This window comes from Oncorhynchus keta, chromosome 13 (genome assembly GCF_023373465.1).
Source record: "Oncorhynchus keta strain PuntledgeMale-10-30-2019 chromosome 13, Oket_V2, whole genome shotgun sequence".
Lineage (NCBI taxonomy): Eukaryota > Metazoa > Chordata > Actinopteri > Salmoniformes > Salmonidae > Oncorhynchus > Oncorhynchus keta.
The window spans coordinates 37,956,062-37,981,139 of NC_068433.1; the positions used below are offsets into that span (position 1 = coordinate 37,956,062).

The 25,078-nt window shown below is 43.6% G+C and overlaps 1 protein-coding gene across 10 annotated transcripts; it reads right to left on the reverse strand.

The window, feature by feature from the left end:
- Nucleotides 1-4,902: 4,902 nt before the first annotated feature.
- LOC118392280 (regulator of nonsense transcripts 2-like) lies at nt 4,903-24,211 on the reverse strand. Of its 10 annotated transcripts, none has more exons than XM_052460088.1 (23): nt 24,112-24,210; nt 22,076-22,444; nt 21,159-21,938; nt 20,818-20,978; nt 20,409-20,597; nt 20,161-20,316; nt 19,577-19,680; nt 19,332-19,417; nt 18,956-19,064; nt 18,686-18,799; nt 17,669-17,785; nt 16,942-17,127; nt 15,328-15,531; nt 14,540-14,815; nt 14,016-14,199; nt 12,667-12,827; nt 12,203-12,307; nt 12,034-12,132; nt 11,722-11,895; nt 10,669-10,810; nt 7,571-7,691; nt 6,555-6,602; nt 4,903-6,379 (listed from the first exon to the last, which is right to left on the reverse strand). In XM_052460088.1, the coding sequence occupies exons 2-22, from the start codon at nt 22,441-22,443 to the stop codon at nt 6,596-6,598; spliced, it is 3,843 nt and encodes a 1,280-aa protein (XP_052316048.1). In that variant the 5' UTR covers nt 22,444; nt 24,112-24,210; the 3' UTR covers nt 4,903-6,379; nt 6,555-6,595. The 10 variants fall into 10 exon arrangements, with proteins under 10 accessions (XP_052316048.1, XP_052316047.1, XP_052316049.1 ...); XM_052460087.1 differs by having other exon boundaries at nt 4,903-6,382; XM_052460089.1 differs by lacking the exon at nt 6,555-6,602.
- Between the last annotated feature and the right edge of the window lie 867 nt (nt 24,212-25,078).

Consider the following 25,078-nt stretch of genomic DNA (forward strand, 5'->3'; position numbering starts at 1 on the left):
CCATGGTTTTAATTGAACAGTAAACGGACACGATTTCCATGCATGCATTAACTCATCTCAGCCTACATTCTAAACACTCATTCTATTACCCTTTTGACTGTCCATCCATGAAGGTCATCATTCCAAAGTTCCGTGTCTCCTTTCTGCCGCTACGATGAAATAATTGGAGAGTCAAATTCCCATAAATCTTCCTCGATATTGTTTTAAGCTTTCCCTTTTTCAGATCTGACGGCAGAGGAAAATTGGAAGACTATTGAGATACTTTCTCTTACATACAGAATATTTCCTGGAGCGCTGTAGCCCACTGTGTCCTCTCTCTGTTAGGTGGACGGCAGCTCCCAGTTTCACATGGGTATGCTGTCTACACTGCAGTCAGACCACTTTTCCCAGCCCCAACAGAGAGCCTTTCTTTCCCTCTGTGGGGCATTGGTCTAAGTGTGTATCTGAGTGTGTGTGACCAAGAAGATCTGGGGCATTGGCTTCTTTGGGAGTGTGAGCGAGGGCAACTAAAGCTGTGGTTTGGTAATGTGTGTGTGTGTTGAGGGGAGGTACTCAGGCAGAAAGTGAGGAAATAAGCATATGTTTAGGGTCTGTAATTGTAAAACCCTCTAAGAGTGCCCTCTAACAAAGACACACACTCCCTCTGTCATACAACCTCTTTCTCTTACACACAGATGCACTAATATAGTCTTGCACTCCCTCTAATACACACAAAGGTACATCAATGGAGGAGCAAAGGCTCCAAGCCATATAAGTGGGACTACAAAAAAACGGTAATTGTAATCCATTACGTTACCGCAAAAATATTGGAATGAGATTACAGATACTTTTTGAAAAACAAATGCTTACTTCAAGGATTACTTTTAAATTCAGAGAGGATTTGCAAAAAATAATCTGACACTTCTATGTTTTCCCAATGACATTCCAATCAGCATTGAAAAAAGGCACATATACAGTTGAAGTCGGAAGTATACACAATTTCTGACATTTAATCCTAGTAAAAGTTCTGTTCTAGGTCAGTTAGATTCACCACTTTATTTTAAGAATGTGAAATGTCAGAATAATAGTAGAGAGTGATTTATTTCAGTTTTTATTTCTTTCATCACATTTTCAGTGCATAAGAAGTTTTACATACACTCAATTAGAATTTGGTAGCATTGCCTTTAAATTGTTTAACTTTGGTCAAGTGTTTTGGGTAGCCTTCCACAAGCTTCCCACAATAAGTTGGGTGATTTTTTGCCCATTCCTCCTGACAGAGCTGGTGTAACTGAGTCAGGTTTGTAGGCCTTCTTGCTCGTACACACTTTTTCAGTTCTGCCCACAATTTTTCTATAGGATTGAGGTCAGGGCTTTGTGATGACCATTCCAATACCTTGACTTTGTTGTCCTTAAGATATTTTGCCACAACTGTGGAAGTAAGCTTGGGGCCATTGTCCATTTGGAAGATCCATTTGCGACCAAGCTTCCTGACTGATGTCTTGAGATGTTGCTTCAATATATCCACATAATTTCCATTCCTCATGATGCCATCTATTTTGTAAAGTGCACCAGTCCCTCCTGCAGCAAAGCACCCCCACAACATGATGCTGCCATCCCCATGCTTCACAGTTAGGACGCTGTTCTTTGGCTTGCAAGCCTCCCCCGTTTTCCTCAAAACATAACGATAGTCATTATGGCCAAACAGTTATATTTTTGTTTCATCAGACCAGAGGACATTTCTGCAAAAAGTACGATCTTTGTCCCCATGTGCAGTTGCAAACCGTAGTCTGGCTTTTTAATTTGGAGCCGTGGCTTCTTCCTCGCTGAGCGGCCTTTCAGGTTATGTCGATATAGGACTCGTTTTACTGTGGATATAGATACTTTTGTACCTGTTTCCTCCAGCATCTTCACAAGGTCCTTTGCTGTTGTTCTGGGATTGATTTGCACTATTCACACCAAAGTACGTTCATCTCCAGGAGACAAAACGCATCTCCTTCCTGAGCGGTATGATGGCTGCGTGGTCCCGTGGTGTTTATACTTGCGTACTATTGTTTGTACAGATGTACGTGGTACCTCCAGGTGTTTGGAAATTGCTCCCAAGGATGAACCAGACGTGTAGAGGTCTACAATCTTTTTTTTCTGAGGTCTTGGCTGATTTACTTCGATTTTCCCATGATGTCAAGCAGAGGCACTGAGTTTGAAAGTAGGCCTTGAAATACATCCACAGGTACACCTCCAATTGACTCAAATGATGTCAATTTGCCTATCAGAAGGTTCTAAAGCCATTACATCATTTTCAAGCTGTTGAAAGGCACAGTCAACTTAGTGTATGTAAACTTCTGACCCACTGGAATTGTGATACATTGAATTATAAGTGAAATAATCTGTCTGTAAACAATTGTTGGAAAAATGACTTGTGTCATGCACAAAGTAGATGTCCTAACCGACTTGCCAAAACTATAGTTTGTTAACAAGAAATTTGTGGAGTAGTTGAAAATCGAGTTTTAATGATTCCAACCTAAGTGTATGTAAACTTCCGACTTCAACTGTATTTATACACTACCGTTCAAAAGTTTGGGGTCACTTCAAAATGTCCTTGTTTTTGAAAGAACAGCATATTTTTTGTCCATTAAAATAACATCAAATTGATCAGAAATAATAGTGTAGACATTATTAATGTTGTAAATGACTATTGTAGCTGGAAACGGCAGATTGTTTGTGGAATATCTACATAGGCGTTCAGAGGCCCATTATCAGCAACCATCACTCCTGTATTCCAATGGCACGTTGTGTGAGCTAATCCAAGTTTATAATTTAGAAAAAGGCTAATAGATCATTAGAAAACACTTCTGTAATTATCTTAGCACGGCTAAAAGCTGTTCTGATTAAAGTAGCAATAAAACTGGCCTTCTTTAGACTAGTTGAGTATCTGGAGCATCAGAATTTGTGGGTTCGATTACAGGCTCAAAATGGCCAGAAACAAAGATCTTTCTTCTGAAACACGTCAGACTATTTTTGTACTGAGAAATGAAGGCTATTCCATGCGAGAAATTGAAGATCTCTTACAACACTGTTTTTAAAATTGATTTTACTTTTGTTTTACTAGGCAAATTAGCTAAGAACAAATTCTTAATTTCAATGACATCCTAAGAACAGTGAGTTAACTGCCTGTTCAGGGGCAGAACGACAGATTTGTACCTTGTCAGCTTGGGGATTTGAACTTGCAACCTTTCGGTTACTAGTCCAACACTCTCACCACTAGGCTACCCTGCCGCCGTGTACTTGTCCCTTCACAGAACAGCTAAACTGGCTCTAACCAGAATAGAAAGAGGCGTTGGAGGCCGCGGTGCACAATTGAGCAAGAGGACAAGTACTTTAGAGTGTCTAGTTTGAGAAACAGACGCCTCACAAGTCCTCAACTGGCAGCTTCATTTTAAATAGTACCCACAAAACACCAGTCTCAACATCAACAGTGAAGAGGTGACTCTGGGATGCTGGCATTCTAGGCAGAGTTCCTCTGTCCAGTGTCTGTGTCCTTTGCACATTTTAATCTTTATTTTTATTGGCCAGTCTGAGATATGGCTTTTTCTTTGCAACTCTTTTGAGAAGGCAGTTTCATCTGTGGATTTGCCCTTTAAACAGCTGCATATTATCAAGATATCAAAGTGTCACAAAAAAAGTTAACCAATAGGCCTATAGCAAATGCAGCATATGGCATTCATTTTTCACATGTAAATAGCACTTTTCTGTAGTGCTCAAAGCATGCCATTCCATGAGCGCATTATTTATTTTCAGCTCGAATCAGTCTTCCGTGACAACAAAATAAACAACATTGGGCTGGCTAATAAGTCCTTCGTTTCGGGGTTATGCTCAGGTAAAATCATTTGGCTAATCTATACTTCTTTATTTCCAAGTCCTATTCTTGAAGATTAACGGGTGTAACATCTATTGGACTGACTGGAATTCTGAGAGACTGTTTTTCTATGTAAATATATAATTTAATTGTTTTATATGTAGTAGAAAGCGATGGGTTAGAAGAAGCCTACATAACCAACTCATAAAGTAAAATGTAACATCCATATATGGTCACCTATGTAAACTTCAAAATGTATTTATCCTGCAATAAATTTGGTTCAATTGGTAACATACATTTTTGTATTCTTCTAAAAGCATATTTTGAAAATCCGAGATGACAGTGTTGTTAACAAAAGGCTAAGCTTGAGAGCTAATATATTTATTTCATTTGCGATTTTCATGAACAGTTAACGTTGTGTTATGCTAATGAGCTTGCGGGATAATTACACTCCTGGATACAGGGTTTTTTCGTAGCTAAACGTGATGAACAAAACAGAGCGATTTGTCCTAAACAAATAATATTTTTGGAAAAACTGAACATTTGCTATCTAACTGAGTCTCCTCATTGAAAACATCTGAAGTTCTTCAAAGGTAAATTATTTTATTTGAATGCTTTTGTTTTTGTGAAAATGTTGCATGCTGAATGCTACGCTAAATGCTACGCTAGCTATCAATAATCTTACACAAATGCTTGTTTTGCTATGGTTGAAAAGCATATTTTGAAAATCTGAGATGACAGTGTTGTTAACAAAAGGATAAGCTTGAGAGCTAGCATATTTATTTCATTTCATTTGCGATTTTCATGAATAGTTAACGTTGCGTTATGGTAATGAGCTTGAGGCTGTATTCACGATCCCGGATCCCGGATGGCTAGAATCAAGAGGTTAAGGGGTAAGAAATCTACAAGTAACTAAATGTAATCAGATTATGTTACTGAGTTTGGGTAATCCAAAAGTTACATTACTGATAACAATTTTGGACAGGTGACCAGTAACCTTAGAAAGTAACCTACCCAACCCTGGGTGGGACACAGATCATGGACGCAGTAAAGAAGTCAAGCCAGAGGAGTGAGTCACAAACTGACACTTTTACTGAAACACAGGCAGAAATCAGCTTACAGAGCTGGTGCAGAAAAGCCCATGCAGTACAGTACAGATTATCTATCTATATATTCAACAGACAGAAATAATCAAACAGAAATGATCATCACTGAGTATGACCCAGGAGGCAAGAGCACAGATAAGTAACTTATCCATTTGTCAAAAACTACAATACAGCAGACAAATTCCAAATCAACAAACTGTATATCACCCCAAAAAAGTATAGATTTTTCATGAAAATAAAGATAACATCTAGAAAGCAAAAATGCTGAAAAAATAAAAGAATATGTATTATATTCATCACTTATATTTTATTTTTTATTTCTGATGATGAAACGCTGGTCAGTCAACCCTGGTCTTGTAACAGCCTCGGGGTCAGGGTCGTCACAGTGACAAGGTGTTCCACTTCCAACAGGGTTTGGAGGAGCAAACAGATGTACAGATGTAGGATCTTCATTTGATCACCCTGTTGCAGGACAACTTACTTTCCTGCAATGCAGGACATTTTAAAACATGTAGTTCATGAGATTTAAAAAGGCTTTTGAAGATTTTAATTTCAACTTTACAAAAATGTATCAACCAAAAAGTCTGTTAATCATAATAATTCACATTTCCTGTTGCTGCAGGATTATTGTCCTGGTGTAGCAAACTGACTCAAATGAAGATCCTACACCTGTAACCCTTGCTCACACAAGCAACCACGCCTTTCTGTACATCATCCTGTCCTCCTTGTTCCCTTGTTTATCGAGTCATTTAGTAGTGGTGACCCCATCTGTGCTCCCTCTCCTCCTCCTCCTCCTCCATCAAGCTGCCTTTGAACAGTGTGTGATTTAGCTAGATAAAGAGAAAAAAAAGACTGAACAACAGATCTGTTCCCAGTAAGAGAAGCACAGTTCATCTCCAAAGATGTTACACCCTCACCCGTCCCCTTTGCTTTGACACATTCTGTCCATTGTCCTCCTCTTGTGAGCCCTTGTACACCATATCCTCATCCTGCACGGGAGCGAAGAGAAGACGACTGTCGTCCCTTGTCCTGCAGCCCAGCTGTCCGTGCGTCTGTTTGTCTTCGTCCATGTCTGCACATACCGTACATACGTCCGACGGCTGGTCGATCGTTCTTTCATTCATCTTTTGATTTGTTCTTTTGTTCAGGCAGGGTGGGTGTTTGTGCTGCTGTGCTGGTGTCGTCCCGGGCGACGCACAGAAAGGAAGGGGTGTTCTCTGGAACGCCTTAGCTGGCTGAAGGGGGTGCCCCCCTCTTCCCCACCCCTCGTTGATGCCCTTTCTCCTTCTCTTCCTCCGGCGGCGGGGTTAGGTGTGGGGGTCTGCGCTTGCGTCAGTGGGCGGCTGGCGGACTCACTCCCTGCTCAGGCGAGACCGATGGTCCGCTCGCCCTGTCTTGCTCTCTCATTTGCTTGCTCCCTCGGCCAGACTCCAATCAGCATCTCCTAGGGGACAGAGCAGGGCTTTACTGTAGTAGCTGTCTCCAGAACACTCACTGGAGTATTTATCCCATCCTCAAATCCCCAAAACATCCATCCAAGATCCACCTCCTTTCCCCCACCCATCCTTCCCTCAATCTCCTGCCCCAATATCTGTTCCCATTCACTCCTTCAGTACCATCATTACTGCATCTCCTTCCATCCATAGGTTGCAATGGTCTAGCGTCTGTTCGTGAGAAAATGTAATTGTGAGTGACAATCCAAAATAAAAAGTTTTGTTATTCATCAAAAGCATACCGTAATTGTGTACTTTGCCATCAGTATCATGTAAGCATCTGTCAAATGTATGTTAGCCATGAATATGATGCGTTATGTGAATCTAAATATCTCCTTTCTGAATTATTTTGTCACTTTTCCAAGACAAATATGAAAAAAGGACAAAGAACCACAAGCTATTTCTGTTCTGATGAAAATAGAAAGTTCGGCAATCTTTATTTCCAAAAATAGAAAGGAATCTTTACAGCTTTAAGGAAAAATAATATGAAAATGCACTTTAGTGCCTGCAAAGCAGAACAGATATATTTTCTTTCACTATGCAAAAATAAAGGGGGACAAGTCTGTATCTGATCAGAATACTCAAAACAAAATATTTTTTTGACAGTTGGGAGACATTAACGCTTTCCGTTTTTAACATAAGCAGGGCCTGAGTGCAGAATGCAGTCTGTCAGTAGCGTGTCCGACTGAGCTGGCTGGCCCTAGCCTCCTGGCCCTCATATCTGTTGTTTCTCTTGTGTTTATCTTGCCTTTCTTGTCTGTCACACTTTTCGTGCCTTTCATTTCTCTCCAGCTTTGTTTCCTGCTTTCTGTTCAGGTGCAGAGAACAAGGAGGGAGAGTCAGTGAGTTGACTAGCACCACGTCCTTCGACAGGATCCCATTCTAATGCCAACCCTATTCCCCCCGCAGTGAATACAGGCTGTGTGTGATTGTATTTAGGTGTGGTGGTGATTAGGACACAAAACAAACTTTTCATTCCACCACTGTCCCAGCCACTGTGACTGCTGCATTAAAGAAAGTTCACCAGTCACTCAGACTTTCTACCAGTATTTATTTGGCTGGTGGTCTGCTGTTGATGCCAGGCCCTGGTGGTGTGCGTATGTGTGTAGTGGGTAGGTAAGTTGAGGAGCGAGTCTCACCTTCCTCCGGTCTTGAAGATGAGGTCGGCGTTGGGTGCCCCTTTGGGGTGTTGGTAGCGCGGGCGCCGCTCCCGGTTGGTGTTGGCAGGAGCGGGCCGCTGGGCCAGAGACGCCATCATTTCTACATAGCAAAAACCAAGAAGGTAAACACAATGCTACACAAACCAAGCGAGTTTAAGACAATGCTACAGAAACAAATGCAACACAAACCAACAAGGTTAAAACAACACTACACAAACCAACAACGTGGAGGCATGTTGAATTTTGGTCTTACTCCTGCTGCTTTCTCTTGTCATCTCTCAAAAACACTCCCCATTTCTTTTCCCAATGCCCCATTCTCCATCTGTCCCTCTTCTTATCAGTACTGTATAATAAAAGGGTGTCCAATCTAAAATGCATCTTTTGACAAACGAGTAAAGTAATGTGTAACTCCTCTAAGAAAACCTCAGGTCTCTTCCAAACCTCATGTCTCTTCCAAACCTCATGTCTCTTCCAAACCTCATGTCTCTTCCAAACCTCATGTCTCTTCCAAACCTCATGTCTCTTCCAAACCTCATGTCTCTTCCAAACTTCATGTCTCTGCCAAACCTCATGTCTCTTCCAAACCTCATGCCTATCATAATCCGTTACAAAACCTATTGGGAGTTTTAAACTCTTGTAGGATGGCCAGAACTAAATCAATGGAGGCGCGAGAAGAAAAGTAGGCAACAGTCAGGACAATTGCATTGCGTCAGCTAGGAGGATTCTCTGCAAGAATTAAGGCTACTGCTCCCTGACAGGATCACTTTCCCATTGAACTTGTCATCTTTCTTTGAATCAGCAGTACATAAAACAATAGAGGTAAGATGGATATCGGGTTTGAGACATGACACATAGTATTTTCATATTATACGCTTTTTCAGTTAGAAGATTTCACACAAGAACAAGCATATCTCTGTGAAATGTCAACGGAGCACTGAGCGTATACCATGTTCATTATTTTCAGAGCCTTTTACATTTAATTCAGCTCGCGTCATGCTAATTTAGCTTTTTTTGCGTCCTGCAGAAACAACTTTAAAGACGACAGCCACAAAATGTAAAATCTTCAAAAGATGCTACAAGAAACCTGCGTCGCTATTTCTAGCTCCAACGGTGCAGTAAACACACATAATGCATAAAGTAAAAAAAATAAGAAATATCAGAACGAGCAATGTCAGAATATATATATATATATATACACACACAGTACCAGTCAAAAGTTTGGACACACCTTCTCATTCCAGGGTTTTTCTTTATTCTTACTATTTTCTACATTGTTTGAAATATGAAATAACACATATGGAATCATGTAGTAACCAAAAAAGTGTTAAACAAATCTAAATATATTTTCGATTCTTCAAAGTAGCCACCTTGATGACAGCTTTGCACACTCTTGGCATTCTTTCAACCAGCTATCTGGAATGCTTTTCCAACAGTCTTGAAGGAGTTACCACATATGCTGAGCACTTGTTGGCTGCTTTTCTTAACTCATCCCAAACCATCTCAATTGGGTTTGTAAAGGCACACACCTGTCTATATAAGGTTCCACAGTTGACAGTGCATGGCAAAGCAAAAACCAAGCCATGAGGTCAAAGGAATTGTCCGTAGAGCTCCGAGACAGGATTGTGTCAACGCACTGATCTGAGGATAGGTACAGCCTTGAAGGTCCCCAAGAACACAGTGGACTACATCATTCTTAAATGGAAGAAGTTTGTGACCACCAAGACTCTTCCTAGAGCTTGCCGCCCGGCCAAACTGAGCAATCTGGGGAGAATGGCCGTGGTCAGGGAGGTGACAAAGAGTTCCTTTGTGGAGATGGGAGAACCTTCCAGAAGAGAACCATTTTTGCAGCACTCCACCGATCTGGACTTTATGGTAGAGTGGCCAGACGGAAGCCACTCCTAAGTAAATGGCACATGACAGCCTGCTTAGAGTTTCCCAAAAGGCACCTAAAAATTCTCAGACCATGAGAAGTATGACTCTCTGGTCTGATGAAACCAAGATTGAACTCTTTGGCCTGAATGCCAAGCGCTACGTCTGGAGGAAACCTGGCACCATCCCTACGGTGAAGCATGATGGTGGCAGCATCATGCTGTGGGGATATTTTTCAGCGCCAGGGAGACTAGTCAGGATCGAGGGAAAGCAGAACAGAGCAAAGTACAGAGAGATCCTTGGTGAAAACCTGCTCCAGAGTGCTCAGGACCTCAGACTGGGGCAAAGGTTCACCTTCCAACAGGACAAACGACCCTAAGCACACAGCCAAGACAACGCAGGAGTGGCTTCAGGACTAGTCTCTGAATGTCCTTGAGTGGCCCAGCCAAAGCCCAGACTTGAACCTGATCGAACATCTCTGGAGAGACCCGAAAATAGCTGTACAGCGACTGACAGAGCTTGAGAGCATCTGCAGAGAATGGGAGAAACTCCCCAAATAGAGGTGTGCCAATATTGTAGCGTCATACCCAAGAGGACTCGAGGCTGTAATCGCTGCCAAAGGTGCTTCAACAAAGTGCTGAGTAAAGGGTCTGAATACTTATGTAAATGTGGTATATATTTTTTGCTTTGTCATTATGGGGTACTGTGTGTAGATGGATTAAATAGTTTTTTACCTCATTAATTTTAGAACAAGGCAGTAACGTAACAAAAAAAATTAAAAGTAAAGGGGTCTGAACACTTTCCGAATGCACTGTACATATGAAGTGGGTAAAACAGTATGCAAACATTATTAAAGTGACCAGTGTTCAATGACTATGTACATAGGGCAGCAGCCTCTAAGGTGCAGGGTAGAGTACCGGGTGGTAGCCGGCTAGTAACAGTGACTAAGGTTCAGGGCAGGGTACTGGGCGGAGGCCGGCTAGTGGTGACTGTTTGTTTTTTTATCGGCTGTATTAGGTTATGAAATCCAACATTTTGGATATAAAGTTAATGATATGTTAGATAAAGACCACACCGAATGACTCAGAACATGAATAATCATATTTGCCTTGGTAAAATGTATTTTATAACATAAGGAAGTGACATTTTATCACCGAAGTGAGTTTTCACCCACTCGAGGCAGAGTGAGTAGACACCCTATTTAATACCTTGGTAGTCTTCTTGCTCCTGTCTCTCGTTGATGTCCAGAGTGAGCTTCTTCATCCTCATCCTCTCCTCCTGCTCTGCCTGCTGCTGGTTGAAGTGGTTGGCAGCCAGGTGGGAGGATAAAGGCACGTTCAGGATCTTAAACTGGAAAACAAGAGAGACAAAACAGAGACGCATTCAAGAACTTTAACTCCAGTTAGGAGATCTGAAACAGGCATATTAAGCATTGAGAAGGAGCAAGAGTTACATCTCATGCTGTCGGCAGACAATGGGACAAGTGTTCAGTATTCACACTGCAGAAACATGCTCTCCTGGCTCACTATTCAACCTTTTACAACATGCCCCGTGATGTTTTTTCTCTGGCTGTGCTAAAACTCAAATGTGTTTCCCGGACGGAGGTCCAGGCAGCAGAGAAAGTGAGGGAGGGCCACTCCCATGGTGTGGAGCTGACAGAGGAATGCAGTGAATGTGTCTGACAGGGAGGGGTCCAGATATCTGTGACGCTTACTAACACACACTGAACCGCTTTATCCAAGCAATTTATATAGCTTAATTTTACATCAACAAAAAACGTCTATAGCCGGTACTGTTATTTGGTCAAAACATAATGTTTACATAAGGTTTGTAATCCGGTAAATGTCATTTAAAAGTAGTTGCTGGGAGTGTAGTGGACTGAGTTTAGAGAGGTTTACTTTAACGTCTTGATTTTTCTGGACAGAGAATGTGTACACACTCTGAACCTACAACAGTAAAAGAGCTTGTCGTCTCTACCCCACCACCATTCATTCCACCAGCGGACTGGGCCTAAATACACACACACACACACACACACACACACACACACACACACACACACACACACACACACACACACACACACACACACACACACACACACACACACACACACACACACACACACACACACACACACAGCTCAGCTCAGAGTCAATATTATCACTGGGTCTGTCTGACAGTGCTGATTCTGTGGAGGGATCTGACTGAACTAACAGCGAAGGAGACTTCAACAAGTTAGTATGTGTGCGTGCGTGTACCTGCTGTTTGTTGCCCTTGCGCGTGAGCATGACAAACTGCATGGTGTCTGAGATGCCTCCGTCTCCCTCTCCAGAGCAGATGGGTCCTCCAGGGCCTTTCTTCAGCTGGCTCTTCAGCTGCAGGGGGATGGCCACGTCCAACTGGTGCACCTTCACCGCCTCCCCGCTCCGCTGCTACACACACACACACACACGCACACACGCACACACACTAACTCCTGTTAATACCTGTTTATTTAACAAAAGTAGTACAGTACTACGGACATAGTGACTGTGGCACACAGATTAGAGAGAATAGGAGAGATACTGTACCTGCAGGTTCTCCAGCATCATCTTGTCCAGAGCCTGGATGAAGTCCTCATCCTCAGCACATGCCACATGCTTCAGACCGCCACCACGGATGGTCACCTCCTACAGGACAAGACCGTCAGGCAACACAATAACCTCTCTCCCTTTCTCCCTCTCCTTGCCATCTTCTTACATTGTTCTCCTCGTCCGTCTCGTTCTCCTTGTTGGAGTCGGTCAGATAGTCAGTGTTCTCCTCCTCCTCTTCCTCCCGCTCCTCTTCCTCATTCTCGGACCCTTCCTGGAACACACAGCAGGTTCTTAGATGGGGGGATTGTGTGCTAGCTTCTGTAAGGTAGAAAAACAAAACACTAAACCTGGAGAGCTATGTTGTACATTGGGCATGATAAGAGTTGAGTCAACATATCAATCTACCAACACAACAAGATGACCCGCTTCCTTATACAGTATCTTGCTTAGGACTGGGCTTCTGTCCTCAGTTTGCGACCCCCCTCCTACAAAACTAGGGGTGAGGGCCAAATGAATGAATGATAGATGAGTGAACGAGTGAGAGATCTAGTATCCACCTATTATGAGAGACTTGTGTCTTAGACATGCAATGAATGAATGGATGAATAAATAAAAAATTGACAGAATCACTTCTTCCTCTAGCTCGTTCATCTCGCTCTCATTGCCAGACTGTTCCTCTGTGTCCGCCCCTCCCTCTTCGTCATCGTCCTCGTCATCCTCGTCTAGAGCCTCGCCTTCACTCCCCATGGCACTGGAGGGCCGGCCGTCCTTCTGTCCATCCATGGCCAGTCCTGCAGGACACAAACACACACACACACACACACCTTCATTCGAATGGCGCAGCGTCAGGTTGCAAGACTAAGTCTTGAAGCAAGAGACTTCGAGAGAAAACAGATGCTTGGGGAGACCATGAATATAACTTCAGAAGCCTGATGAGCTGAGAGCAGTAGAGGAGCAGATAGATGTATAGTTAAGAGACGCTACTAAGCAGTAGAACTTAGTTAAGGAGGGTTCGGCAGAGGAATGCCTTCAGTGCCTTATCTTGGTTAAAGGATGAATGGCGAAACAATGAGGCCACTGTACAGCCTGTGGCTTACATCACCCTCATCAATCACTCATAACACTCATGGTACAGATGGACAGACACGCACAGGGTTTTTCAAAAGCGCTCTCTCTCTCTCGCATTCCACGTCAGCACCTTGAAACCTGGAAACAATGTTCTGTGCCTGGGTTAATACAGCGGACTACTTGTTCTGTGACTCAGAACGCATTACACCCGCTAAGCGAATGCTTCCTTCTTCCTCCTCTGTGTCCCACGGGGAATTTCATGATCTACATCCTGTCGGTCTCTTGATTGTTTCTCTATCTCTTTACTTTCCTCTCCATCAGATAGCTGACCAACTGCGTTTCACCTAAAGAAACACTTTCAGTATTGTGCCACTTTAGAACAGCAGGCGCAACAGGGCTATGTTGTATTTGACAATATATTGACACATCGTGTCATTGGGATGTCACTCAGGTATTTATTAATATTCCCCTATAACCCTGAAGTGAACACTTACTTGAGTAAATGTGTTTTTGTTTGTCTACAGTGCAGGCAGGTCTGACTGCTGTGTGTTTGTGGTATATGTGTGAGAGGGCCAGGTATGTGTGTTATGATGAGGGAATTAGACCTGTCTGACAGACAGAGAGTGGTAGGAGCTGAAGCAGCCTCCTACACACGGGGGAATGTTGCTCAGCAGGGAGGACGGAGAGCAGGAGTGGGCCAACCTGAGGAGCTAGCTGCTACAGCAACATATTTCCGAGGCCTGCAGGCACACACACACACACACACACACACACTAGAAACATGTGGGGGACTCGTGTATGACAATGATCTTTAACAACCTTGTTGTAGTGTGCGTGTGTGTGTGCATGCGTGTGTGCCCTTATGCATGCATTCCTGTGTGTCTGTCAATCGCTCTCTCTCCGTCTCTTACCCAGTTTAACGAGGAACTCCCTCTCCAACTCGGTGACGTGTCGTGTGGAGTCTTCCAGGGAGATGCAAAGCTTCATCTTGGGTCGGAGAAGCTCCAGGGTGTCACTGATCATGTAGTCAATGTCGATGGGGAACTGGTGCTCCGCACTCCACACCTCCACACTCTTCTTCCACCAGATATACCTCTGGAGGACAGACAACAACAATTTAGGAATTGTAACGAATTCATGTATTTTTGACATTGTCACAACAGTATCAAAAACCATTCAGAGAGAGAGAGAGAGAGAGAGAGAGAGAGAGAGAGAGAGAGAGAGAGAGAGAGAGAGAGAGAGAGAGAGAGAGAGAGAGAGAGAGAGAGAGAGAGAGAGAGAGAGAGAGAGAGAGAGAGAGAGAGAGAGAGAGAGAGAGAGAGAGAGAGAGAGAGAGAGAGAGAGAGAGAGAGAGAGAGAGAGAGAGAGAGAGAGAGAGAGAGAGAGAGAGAGAGAGAGAGAAATAAGGGGAGGTTAAACGGTCATACCGACTGACCTGGAAGTAGATGAGGAAGCAGTCCAGCTTCCTCTTGCTGGAGCCGCGGTCAAAGTACTGTCCGCAGGTGTCAAGCAGGGTGCAGACCATGCGGATGCGGAACAGGTGCTCGGGGGGGTCCAGGGGGCTGGGGCTGCCGTCCGGGTTCACGCCGAACGAGATGAAGGAGAAGAGGGTGCGGAAGATGACCGCTGACTCCACCATGCGGTAGTTGTAGAGCTCCCCCAGAAACTTGGCACTGCTGATCCGACGCTGGTTGAACTTGGGCTGGTTCACCTGCAAAGGAGAGGGGAGAAGGAGCGATGATGGGGGGTGAGATCGAGGAGAAAACGGGTGAGATGGATAGACATGGAGAGGAGGGGGAGAGATGAGAGAAAGCAGGTGAGGTGGAATGGCAGAAAGGTGTTGAAGTTGAGTGCATCTGTGCTCAGAAACACCATGAATAAGCCCCAGGGAAGACTTCACCCACATGAACCTCAGATTTAGCACTCAATTTGTTACTGTGTGTCACGCAAACCACATATCTGAACCAGAAACAAGCAGTTCGACAGCCTGTTCACACGGTATACAATACGTAGCCTCAACAATCACTCATTCAAGTCATAAAAAAAGTACCATCAATCTGTCCTGCTCGGGCTCTTCACATAGCCCTTACATCCAGGAATGAACTCTTGAATCTGGGCCTGACTCCAACCAGCTCCTCTTCCCTGGTCCTCACCTCCAATCCCAGAAACAGCTCACCACCCTGGGCTTGCCTTGCCCTCCCCACACCCTCCCATGGTGCTCACCTCCATTCCCAGGCGGATGTCCTCCAGGACCCCATCCACCACGTGGATGCCCACGTCCTCCTGGTAGGCCACAAGGCCGGCCAGCAGGTTGGCCACGCAGTGAATGCTGTTGTACTTGATGTTCCAGATGTTGACCATGCAACAGATCAGGTAGCCTTTAGACTCTGGGTCCTGCCAGGGGAGTTTACGCATCTGCCTCAACACCTAGGTTAGGGGAGGGAGGAGGGAAGGGGATGGAGAGGAAGGAGACAAGGAAGAGGGAGACAAGGAAGCGGAGAACGAGAAGGGAGAGGAAAGATGATAATCGGCAGGTGTTTGATACTTCTGTTGTGGTTTCGTTTTTTGGTAAGTTAAATAAATTACAGACTAATCGGGCGGGGGGGGGGGGGGGTCAAGACCCTTTCCCCCCCTCAAATCTCTCTATAGTGTTTTGATGAATATGCATCAGCCAGTGACTGTATAAATGAGGCACCATAAAAATAAAATGTAAAGCCTTTCGTGAACTAACACTTGCGCGTGACTTTTATCCCCCCTTACTGACTTCAAGTTGAATTAGTTGTATCTGTACGGGATACACATGGTATACACCCGTCCAACTAAATGCTTACTTGCAGGTCCCTTCTTGAAAATGCAACAAGAATACGAGAAAAAAAAAATATTTGGCAGTAGAATAGAATAACACATTAAGTATAATACAGGAAGGCACAATTTATAGTTCAATATTTACATGTGTACTGGGGACGGGGAGGGTGGGGGGCAACGGTATAAATAGAGCTGTATAATAAGAGTCTGGCCGCGGCAGTTGTGATGTGTGTGTAGCATGAGTGTACAAAATATTAGTAAAACCTTCCTAATATTGAGTTGCTCCCGTTTTGCCTTCAAAACAGCCTCAATTTGTCAAGGCATGGACTCTACAAGGTGGCGAAACCGTTCCAGTGAAAGTTCCAGAGGTCTAAATATGATCCCCCAAAAAAAAAAATACTAACCTCCACTGTTACTGTAATCATCAGAGGTTAGCATGTCTTGGGGGTTATGACATTTGCGCCTCTAACTTTCTCATTCATAGCGATTCATTCAGGATGATCCGTAGCATCAAGGTAGCATCCACATTAATGTAGAATGTAGAAACACATTCTACTCTTATTTACAATAAAAGCGACTCCAAAATGACGCAATACATTATGCACCATTCATTTCTATTGGGCACAAAATGATCTGAAACACAGCAGATGTATCCAACAAGTTTGTAGTCATTGCGTGCTAGGAATATGTGACCAAATACATTTTACTATTATAATACACAAAAGTGAATTTGACCCAATACCTTTGGTCCCCTAAAACGCGGGGACTATGGACAAAAATGTATGTAATTTCATAAACGGTTCACCCGATATGGATCAAAATACCTTCAAATTAAAGCTGACAGTCTGCACTTTAACCTCATAATATCATTTCAACTGCAAAGTGCTGGAGTACCGAGGCAAAACAACAAACAAACGTGTCACTGTCCCAATACTTTTGGAGCTGCACTGTATCTTAAGATGAATGCACTAACTGTAAGTTGCTCTGGATACGAGCGTCTGCTAAATGACTCAAATGTAATAATCTTCATACCTTCTCCGTGGTGACCTTGGAGAGGTCCTTGTAGAGCAGTTTGCGGATGTACTCTTGCAGCGGGGGCCTCTTCTTCCTGACAGTCTTCTCCATGGGCGGAGGGTTGCAGTAGTAGTAGGCATTCTCCACCATGGTCACGTAGCGAGCATCCAGGTGCTGCGCCTGCTTCTTACGCATCATTTGCTCCTGAAACAAGCGAGCCATTCAATATAGAACCCAACTAAAAGCCCCCAAAAAAGGTTTGTTATCTTATTATCTTGCTAAACGTAACCTAGAAAATATGGCAGCTGTTCACGCGACATGAATAACCTCGTCCAAATGCAATTTAGGGACAATAAAGCTGGATTAATAGCACTTTATAAATCAGATTTAACCCTGGATTTCGGCACCAGTTAGGAAGGCCAAGACATGTCTCTCTCTGGGACTTTGGATGCACTCCAAAACCTTTGGGGAATTCCAGTATCGTGTTTGATAGGTGTGTGTGCTTGTACATTAGTGGAGGCTGCTGAGGGGAGAACGGCTCCTAATAATAGCCGGAACGGAGCAAATGGAACGGCATCAAACACCTGGAAACCATGTGTCCAATCTATTAAAAGACATGCCACCGATTCTGCTCCAGTCATTACCACGAGGCCGTTCTCCCTAATTAAAGGTTTCGCCAACCTCCTGTGCTGTATACGTACGTGTGTGCATTGCCGTGTGTGTGGGCGTGTGTGTGTGTTTGTACCAGAAGGACGCTGGTCCGGAGGTGGGAGTCGGGGGATCGGAAGAGGAAGCGTCCACTGGTCTCCAGCAGAGTGCAGGCCATCTCTATGTGGTGGTGGGAGAAGTCTGACAGCAGCATCTGTAGAGCAACACACACACACACACACACATCACTCAGTAACATGATGATGACAGTGTAATACAATAATTGTAACAGTAACCTAGTTTCCATTCACAGTTTTTATGCGAGTAAAGTCATGTCATATATACTTTTTAAAAATCACGACAGGCGTGATGGAGACAGGAAGTGTCAGTACAATTTCATAAATGTCGACAAACAATTTGTTCGTTCGACGTGGTGGGATCATTTTGTGTCGGTAAATTGAATTATGTGACAATTGCAGTGAAAACTCCTTCATGCGCAAATATTGATATAATAAAAACATCATGATGATGTAAACTTGGGAGTCACGAGGAATGCTGGATATGAAGTTGTACTACCACTACGGCATGGAAAACTATTAAGAGTTTATAGGCAGCTGAAATAAGTTCTGATGAACTTCATGGTGGTTAAGTGATGGATGGTGATGAGCTTTGAAGGTGTTATTTGAATGCTGGTGACGAGATGATGGATGCAAGGCTGCCAACTATCAAATGCAAATGATATTGCTCTTATCCATATCTCATCATATAAGTTATAACCTACCCTGTCCACTTTATCAGCAAACTGTTGTCTCGAGAGCATGCGCCAAAGCCAGATTGGGCAAGTTACCTATTTATCGCGACAGTTTTGGTGACAAAACCCTTGGTAGAGTTAAAAATGAAATGGAAACATTGAACTTCTGCTTTTTATTTGGTACATGAAAAACACGCACAGAATTTTATCAGTTTGATGGAAACACACCTCTTGTTGGAATATTTGAAAATGTTTTTTTCTTCTTCAGATTTTAGAATAGTTGTATGAAAATCTGTCAACCAATTGGATGGAAACCTAGCTAATGAAAGCACAGCTTCCTGGTGAAAGAGAAGCATCCCCTACCTTCAGACAATGCAGAGTGTCCGTTTTAGAGAACAGCTTGAACTTCGCCAGCTCCCCGATAAACCGTACAGTTTTATTTTTGGTTTCGATGTTGATCTGGTCCTTCTTCCGGATCTACAAAGCAACACAGCAAGCATTCTGTATTGATATCTCCTTCAAAACTGTTTGTTTCCTTCAGTACAGGTCCTATTTTAATGAGGCGGTGGTTCTGTATGAAAGACACAACAAAGACGAAGGTGTTAATAGTTGTTGTAAAGTCTTGGGACCTACATGGAACCTGAAGTCTCCTTTGAGTATGGAGCACAGGTCATCGGCCACATCTGACATGCAGGGGTGAAGGGTGGCCACCAGACGGGAGTAAAAGGGCAGCAGATCCAACCTGGAAGAACACAACACAACCATGAGCTTTACAATGGTGTTAGTACCATTGACTCCTCTATGCCATTTCAAATTAAGTGAGCAACGGCACCACCTAGTGGGGAAAAGGGACAAAAAAAAAAAACATTCCCACACAAATCAATCCATTATCAAATCCTTCCAAATTAACTATTTGCGTGTGTGTGTGTGCTTTGTCAGGGAACAGTGAAGAAAGTCTGGACCAGCTTCCTGATCAAATCCTTTATCTGCTTTATAGTGAGTCTGGTACCTTTGTCTGGGAACGGTGAAGAGAGCCCGGACCAGCTTCCTCCTGTTTGACTTGGTGTTCATGTTCATGCAGAAATCCATGGCAGCCTTTGAACAAACACACAAACGGTCAGACTAATTCACTGCACAATTGCGTATTTAGTACCACATTCCCTGTGAATCACTGCCTTTGTGGCTAAACTAAAATTGTTACGCATGGAATAGATCCTTCTGGTATGCTGAAGGTGTGTTGTGTTTTCTCCTTGCCTTGTCTATGAGGTCTCTGTTGACACAGTTGGGAAGCTGCTGGATGAAAGCGTCCACTATGAGCTTCAGGTGGGACCCGGTGCTTGCCTCCTCATCCTCTTGTTCTTCACACGGAAACAGGGAGGACACAGTCAAACATGAATACAACAAAGTCATGCTCCAAATATCCCCTTAGCGAACTTAAAGAGTCCCTCAGCGACAGAAACAGCAAAGACATAGCATAGGTATAGACCTAAGAATGGAGTTGATACATGTGGAATATCAGAAACCTTGTGAATGACTGTCTGGTTTCCACATGCTCAGCAACACACCTCTGTTTACTTGATTGGCCCTGAGCACCCATGAGTGGGCTCGAGCTCTGTTTCCCTGACCTCTCTCATACCCTAACTTGAGCCCTGGAAGAGACACACAAACACCAAGACACTGTCCATTTCAATAACCAACATGCCTCCTCTATCCAGAGGCTGTAGATATTCGATTATTGCCGCCCTCTTGATGTAACTGTCAAAATGGACAGCTGGCAGTGCAAAGCGCTGGGTGTTGTGTGCTGCTTGGTGACAGGCAGGCTGGTGAGTAGAGAATACCTTCATCTTTACCTTGCTCGTCCAATAGTTTTTTGGCAAGCTCTGCCTCGTTCTCTGCCTCGTCAGGTCCATCCAGCTCCAGAGGGTCATCAGCGATGTCTAGAGCCTCGAGCTCCAACTCCAACTCCTCTGTGGTGGCCGCAGCATCTTTAGCCTCTGAGGAAAGGATACAGCGACAAGAGAAGGGTCATTCAGACAGTGCGAGTCCGTGTGTGTGTGCATGCGTGCATGTGTGTATGCGGCTGTACCTTTACCAGCAGCCTCTTCTTTGTCCTTGCCCTTCTCGTTATCTTTGAACAGGATGGCGGGGACGAAGGCCTTCAGGTCCACCATGTTCTCATAGAAGTTCCTGGCATCCTCGTCCTCCCAGATGCCCCCCTCCAGGTCATACTCCCCGGGCTTCCCAGGGGTGAAGATGTCAATGCCAGGGCCGTGCTCTATCACACAGAGAGGAGATGGTTAGATACATACAGACACCAAAGACTGTTGGCTACATATAACCAACAGCAAAAAAAACATGATAACAATGTGGCTTTATAACAAAAATCACCCAAAATGACAACAAAATGCACAGTCTTTATATTGTTCCAAAGTAAATACCAAAGTATACCAAAATACCAAAGTAAAAAAGAGTATACAAGGATTGTTATTCTTTACCTTCCTGCACAGTCTTGTCCAGTGGAAGTTCTGGCATGTTCTCATCCAGAAAGTCAGCCAGAGACTGGGTGTTAGCCAGCAACTTCTGGTAGGATGTAGCAAACTCCTCATACTGCTTGTGTCTGTCCTCACTCAGCTCCCCTTTGGAGTGGAGGATACGCCTGGAGGAAGAAAAAACATGGAGGTGTCAGTATGTACACTAAAAGACATTTAGCATGTTACTCAAAATGGCTATGCGTCTTGTACTGTGGCAGGAGTATACACTGAAATCAATAATACAAGAGAAGTTGTGAGATGGGTCATGTTGAAAGAATTCTCCCAGGAAGCCTAGGCCCCATCACCTGTTCTGCCTCTCGATGTTCTGCAACTCGCGGTGGTCCTTCTTCAGGTGCTTGGTGAGCGAGGTGAAGTACTCCCTCAGAAGGTTCTGGAAGGGCTGCTGCTTCTCCGTGTTGATGATCTCACTGGGAGGGAAGGCCAGACCAAACTTCTCCCGTGCAGCCTTCACTTTGCGAGGCACCAGGCCCGCGATGTCGTCCCCGCAGTGCTTACAGAAGCTGATGACCACCGACACATGCGTGTGTGTCTCGCGGTCTGTCCCGATGATGCTCTTCAGCTGCTCGTAGATGAGCGAAAGGCCCTCCTTGTCCGTAAACAGGCCCACGATGGTAAGCTCTGCGATGAAGCGCAGGTCGGTGCGCAGCTTGCTCACGTTGGGTGCCTTCTCCTCCTTGCGCGCCTCAAAGTGCCTCTTCCAGGCTTGGAGGAGCAATGGGGCGAATTCAGCGTAGCGCTGGTGAAAGAGGGAGCATAGGTGCACGGCGCAGCCCACATCAGAGATCTTCAGCTTGGCCTCCACCACCGAGCCCACCGCCTCGCCGATGTACTTGCTGAGGTTGAGCGAGCCGAAGTCATTGGAGAGGGCTTCACGCTGCTGCTCAGTGAGCGTGCGCAGCTTCTTGACGAAGGCCGTATTCTTCTTCAAGCTGGAGTCAAGGCGGCTAAAGAAGGTTTCCTCGGGACGGCCCTCGTGGGCGTTCTGGTTGCGGATGCGCAGCTCCTTCCGGCACTGGTGGCGCTCCCAGGCCTCCTGGTGGAGCTGGTGACCCTCTTCCTTCTCCCTGGAGTGGGAAGAAAGATGGAGAATCAAGTTAGCAATTATCGGAATTCACAAATACTAACCATACACAAAGTTAATGATGTTGAGAGCACCTACAGTAGATACATTACTATGGTGGTTCCACCCCTGAGCTCTTACTTGAGTTGAGCTGCCTCCTCTTCACGCTGTCTCTTGGCCTCCTCCTCCTGAACTTTCCTCTCCTGCTCCTCCTGCTGCTTCTTCTCCTCTTCCTCCTTCTTCCTCTGCTCCTCCTCTGCCTTCAGTTTCTCCTCTTCTTTCCGTTTCCGCTCCTTTTCTTCCTTCTTTCTTTTGTCCTCCTCGAGTCTTCTCCTCTTTTCCTCTGCGGCCTTACAGACATCTTTCTTGCCACTCATCTTTGCCTCATCCTTCACTTTATCCCGGGAGGAGGCGGGCCGTCTATCACCCTCTCTGTCTTTCTCCTTGTTACTAAAGGAGCTCACCTCTTTCTCATCCATGTTTAATGATCTCTTGCCCTCAGCAAGCATTCTAGAAAAACAAAGTTGAATCATTCACATTAGCAGTGTTACCCATATCAGTGCTAGGCAAGCCTAGTTAATAACGTTGGGCCAGTAACCGAAAGGTTGCTAGATTGGATCCCCGAGCTGACAAGGTAAAAATCTGTCGTTCTGCCCCTGAACAAGGAAGTTAACCCACTGTTCCTAGGCCCCGTCATTGTAAATAAGAATGTGTTCTGAACTGACTTGTCTAGTTAAATAAAGGTTCAATAAAAAAACATTGAACCCTAGAGGCCTGAATATTGACTTTGATCTCAGGCCCTTCTTATGAACAAATGTTTCCTTAATAAACAGCTTATTAGCGTACACCTAATATGTTCCCCCTGTTGCTCATTGTATATTAAGGTTGAACAAAATTATTTAATGTAACACAAATGAAATGAAATACGAAATTATGTGAAATTGAATTAAACAATATTGTATGTCGATGCTAATATGATTTACAATATTCCATTATGTTTCTATATGATAACAATAGCGTAATATATATGCCATATACTATTTTTTAACAGTTTCACTAATTAATTTGAATTAACTTAATAATTATGACACACCCCTCACTACTCTCATTGGTTACACTAATTGCACTGTTTGTCTACATAACCAGGTTCAAGTACTCATGATATTACCCTGAAGAAGGCACAGTGACCATGAAACGTTGGTAAATAACCATGCAATTGCTGGGAGTTTATACATGGAGTGTGCCACTTAGTTTATTCGCTGTTCGTCAGTACCTATGCATAAACTATTCTGGGTGTGCGCAAGGTCATGTTTTTTTTATTAAAAAAATATATAAACTTTGACTTAACGTTAATATTCGTTGATCATATCATTGGCTAATTCACATTTCTAGCTACACATGTGTCACAAAATGTCGCTATAACAGTACTAGCACTGTTGGTTAGCGCCTGTAAGTAAGCATTTCACTGTAAGTTCTACACCTGTTGTATTCGACTCAAGTGACAAACTTTGATTTGTGACTGACCGAGTTGCTAAAAGTTTGAGCCAGCCGTTGGTGAAAGCGTCACAATATGAAATGTCAGTGATTGAATATTGCAATAGCGTTCGCTAGTTATTTTCAAATCTCCGCCAACTACCATATCTAGGTAATGTCATAAAATGCATAAAACCTCCAAGTTGACTACACGCCAATTACATGTTTGCCAACGTGCGTTATGAGCCTATTTGGCTCTTAAATTGCAATTCTGATAGTGCTGTTTAGGTAACGTTAGCTATGTTGACATTGTCTTACCTACGACGCACGTATAGCTAACTTAACATGAACTAAGCTAACTTGCTGAACACAACGGTTAGGTAAGAACCGTAATTTAGCAATTGTACGACTATTATGTGCAATTATTTTACAACTACGAAAAAGTGTCTAAATGTTTTTACCACCAGTTTTGACAAAACTGCACACATTAAGCCAAAGTTACGTTGCTAACGCGTTAGCTAGATAACTGTTAGGCCACTTCGGATTGAGTCGCGACTCGAGAGGTAAACAAATGCCTTGGTAGCCCGCGAACATTAAGAACGTCGATGTCAATCGTCTGCATAGACCAAAAACAAGTGTCAACATATATTAGTAATTATTACATATCGTTAATTATAGAATATAATCTAAAACCAAAGTATTACCTTCGATTTCTCTCAAAATAAACATCGGACTTGCGTTGATAAGTAAAAATGATTTCCTTGTGCGGCAAAGGACCCCTTGGATTAGGCACCAAATAATCTGCCTGAAAGGAAATGTAGGGTCTAATCTGCTTTGTTTATTGAATGGATAAGCAAATTGAACATCTTTAATATAGTAGTATATTTATCAGTAGATAAATTGAACTACACCAATTTTATAATTTAGTTATGTATTCATGGTACATTAATTTAGACAGGCAATGTTGCAGATTATATTAGGGAGTGGGTCTCTGTTGTGTCTGCTGGAGCAACAGTTGCAGCAGAGTTCCAGTCAATTATTTATACTTTAGTCATTCAGCAGATTTACAGGAGCAATTATGGTTCAATGCCTTGGTCAAGGGCACATCTACAGATTGGTCACCTGATCAGCTCGGGGATTCAAACCAGCGATCTTTCGGGTTATTGGCCTAACACTCCTGTGGGTAAAGAATGAACGGTCTAAACTGATAAATATTCACTTTTTATTTCGTTTACTGTCAATGTCTGCATGTATAATAGAAAACATAACTAATGGTACGAAATATTATACATTTGAGTAAAACATTATCCTATTATCCATTATATACATTTATAGAAATGTGTTATGGTTTCAATAGTCTAAAAGTTTCCATTCTATATTTGTCAGTTTTCCCTCATCTATTACTGATAAGAGAACAAATTCAATGGAGAGAACTTGCTTTACCGGTCCACAGTGGCGATTTCAGCATGTAAATCTTGGTGGTACAAAGCATCATTTACTGCCTTTAACAAAAACATAGTTAAGACTCCAGATTTTATTTTAACTAGGCAAGTCAGTTTAAAAAAAATCTTACTTACAATGAAGGCCTAGGAACAGTGGGTTGGAGGTTAAATGCCTCCAACTCAATCATCAAGTTTGCGGACGACACTACAGTGGTAGGCTTGATTACCA